Here is a 3,251-nt window from a genome sequence, read left to right as displayed (position 1 = left end):
CCCCCCCCCCCACACACACACTATTCTTCTGAACTTTCCCTTATTTCCTTGTTTTTCTTTATAATTTTGTCATCTATGGATGCATCACTAAATAATATACTTGTAGGCTGGAATGTTTTGAACTCCATAAAATTATGCTCTTTGTATTTTTCTTCTGCGACATTTCTGTTGCAATAAAACTTTACTTACAGACACAGGTGGCCAGTCCGAGGGCCGCAAGTTTGCTGACTCCTGTGTGCCATATGAGCGTACCGCAATTTAGCTGTTCCATTGATGGGCATTTGGGTTGTTTCCAGTTGTTTGTTTTTGTAACAATGTGGCCATGAGGAATAAAAGAAAAGCATTTTGAATATCTGAATTAACTGGAAAAACAATCTGAAAAGCATTTAAAAATTGGGACACAAGCCAGAAATCTAATTTTTGTGTGTCCCAATTTATGTATCCCCATTTTTTAACGTAGACAACTAAAACTAAACACGGGGTGAGACAAAGCAAATGCAGTGGCGAGACTAATCTGTGCCGTCAAGTGCCACTCTGGTCCCTCAAAAAGACCTCAGAAAACTGACCCCCTTGTGTAAGTTTGGAGCTTCCCTTGATGCTTCCCAGCACCCTCTGCTCCTCTGTCACTCTGGTTCAGTTGTCTGTCTGGGTACGTCCGGGTAGAGACTGATGACTCTCATCCCACTTTCCATCTCGAGGGCTAGCGGAGTGCGGTGCTGGGCATCCAGGTGTTTGTGGAGTGGATGAATAATTCTGGAAAAGGCTTTTGTATTTAAGTGATTGTGCTCACCTTCTAATGCCAGCAGTGAACTCTTTCAGCCATTAAACTTGAAGCCCACTGGCGTGGAGCCCTGGCTCGGAAGGAGGCCAAAAGGAGAAAGTGGGCTGTGCAGATTATAAGAAAGTAAGTTCTCAGTTGGGTCCAGTAGGGAGGAAAGGTCTCTGAGTGCTATTGTGCTGCAGAGGGTGGTCATGGACTTGGAGATTTTGGCTCTAGGCAGAAAAGTCATCTTCCCTGCAGGATGTCAACCCTTAGGAATTCTGTTCCCTCTCCTTCCTCCGAGCTTCCTAACTTGACAGTGATCACAACTCAGAACGTTTGTTGTTTCTCTTAGCCTAGTTCAAAAGTCACAAAGTCGAATGCCTTCTGAGGCCGGGCAGGGACAGCGAGTCTCATGAGCTGGGATAAGGCAATAAGGTAGGGTAGGGACTGCAGCAAACTGGAAAGCTCAGTCCACCTAAGAGGGGCAGTCACTATTCCACTTTAGCATACTGCAGCCAGCCCAGTGTTGGCAGATATTTTTTTTTCAAGGAAAGCTGGAAATCTGGCTTTCATGTAATACTTCCCAGTTTGTTGTTGTTGTTGGCAATGAATTCAAGTCACTCAAAACAAAACAAAAAATGGTGTGGGTGAAATAGAACATATCTTTGGGCCAGATTTGGCCTGTGGCCCTACTTGACATACAAAATAATCTCCACCGTTTTGGCCACCGTTGAATCAAACCAGTGGGGGAGAGAACGCAAGTTTCAGTGAAGAAATGGGAAGTGAAGAAATAGAAAACTAACAAAACTCTCTCCCGCTTAGGTTCATAAAGGGGTTCATCAATCGCAACAAGCCCCTCTGTCCTGACAATGAGGAGTTCATCGTGTTCGTGCGGAAGAATTACATCTTGAATCTTCGGTATCACGTCCCAAAGAACGTCTTGGACAAGAGCTGGCTGAGGCCTCCTGGCCTCTTGGAAAATGTAAGGACTGTTCAAGAACTCACGTTGCACATGACGTGGGCACGGACGGAGCTTTAACTTGTATATTTTTTGGTGCCGCCTCCCTTGCCTTGAAAGGGCTGCCTCAGCAGACAAACCACTTCCCTGCAAGAGTGATGCCCAAGGAATTTAACTCTTCACAATTCGTATATCCTCTCTAGAATTATAAAGCCCGTGGAGGTCTGTTTACACAGAGCACTCTTGAATGGTTTCTGTCCTTGATGTAACATTTCAGATGGGTTTAGGGACTGTTGCCTAGAACAGTGTTTCTCAGAAGATGCTCTGGGGACCCTCTGTGTCTGGAGCGCAAAGTGCGGGTGACTATTCCTGGGCCCCAACCCAGGCCCATTGAATCAGCGCCTCTAGGAACCTCCTGGCCAGCAACTCGGGTGACTCAAAACTCATTCAAGATCAGGAACCCCTAGTTTAGCAGTAGTGAACAGTGAACCCAAGACTGGAAGATGAGCTGCTTTCTTCGACTAGAAAATATTAAGGCTGTCCTGTACCTCAAACTGAATTCAGCTGTGCTTTCAAAGCTTCTGTTTTGGCGGCTGAAGCCTGAAGCGGGAGCGGGTGAGGGAGGCAGGTGGAAAAGAGTAGTGTTCTCCACGCAGGCATCGAATCTGCTCAGGAAAATGTGCATGAGGAACCTGGTCCGGAAGTACTGCCGAGGGATCACAGCCGAGAGGAAAGCCCTGGTAGGGATGTGGCGTCGCGGGCAGGTGGCAAGATGCTGGAGGGGTGGGTGCTGGCCCCTTGTCAGCAATCCTCACCCACCATCTCACCTGTAAGCCAAGAGTCACACAAGGCTCATGCCTCATATATGCTTTGAGGATGAAACGCATGTAGACCACTTAGCACTGAGCCCTCGTTAACTGGCAGCTGTTAAAAGTAGCATCGCTCTTTTGTTACCATGGGAACACCATCTAGACAGCCTCTGAACAGCAAAGCATGCAGGGCCCCTTCTCTGCTGGTGGTGTAGTTCTGTTTATGTTCATTTGCTGGTCGGCAGACTTTTTCTGTAAAGAGCTAGAGGGTAATATTCTAGGCTTTGCCGGCCACACCATCTCTGTTGAAATTATTCTGTCCTGGTACACACAAGCTGCCAGAGACAACCTGTAAATGAATGGCATGGCTGCGCTCCAAAAAAACTTTACTGCACTTGGCCCACGGGCTGCAGTTTGGGATCTCTGACCTAGAAGAAACTCTCAACTCTGAAAATTCCACTTCCAGAAAGTCAGTGCAAGCAGAGACAAGCATAAGTGTCAACTTCAGACTCTAATCAGTAGAATTTTTGGAGCATTTTGGCCAAAGGCAAATGTGTTTGACTTCTATGTGTTCTGACTCCTAAGCAGAGGAAGTATGACAAGGCTCCTTGAGGAGCCTTTACTTATTCTGGAAAGCAAGCACTCGTGTGGACCTCTTTAGGTCCCCAAAAGCCTCATGGCTACCATTTTGTACTTTTTTTTTTTTTTTTTTTTTTTTTCG

The 3,251-nt window shown here is 46.4% G+C and overlaps 1 protein-coding gene across 1 annotated transcript in view; it reads left to right on the top strand.

The window, feature by feature from the left end:
* The window catches only part of MYO1H (myosin IH), a 47,137-nt gene that overhangs the window by 39,767 nt on the left and 4,119 nt on the right, over positions 1-3,251 (top strand). Inside the window, exons 22-24 of the mRNA XM_007448252.1 lie at positions 820-904; positions 1,586-1,745; positions 2,378-2,461. Coding sequence (XP_007448314.1) covers positions 820-904; positions 1,586-1,745; positions 2,378-2,461 — 329 coding nt within the window. The remainder of the gene's footprint in view (positions 1-819; positions 905-1,585; positions 1,746-2,377; positions 2,462-3,251) is intronic.

The sequence above is a fragment of the Lipotes vexillifer genome, unplaced genomic scaffold (genome assembly GCF_000442215.2).
Source record: "Lipotes vexillifer unplaced genomic scaffold, Lipotes_vexillifer_v1.1 scaffold236, whole genome shotgun sequence".
Classification (NCBI taxonomy): Eukaryota; Metazoa; Chordata; class Mammalia; order Artiodactyla; family Lipotidae; genus Lipotes; species Lipotes vexillifer.
Note: the sequence above shows the minus strand (reverse complement) of the source record. Positions and strands in the feature narration are given on the sequence as shown.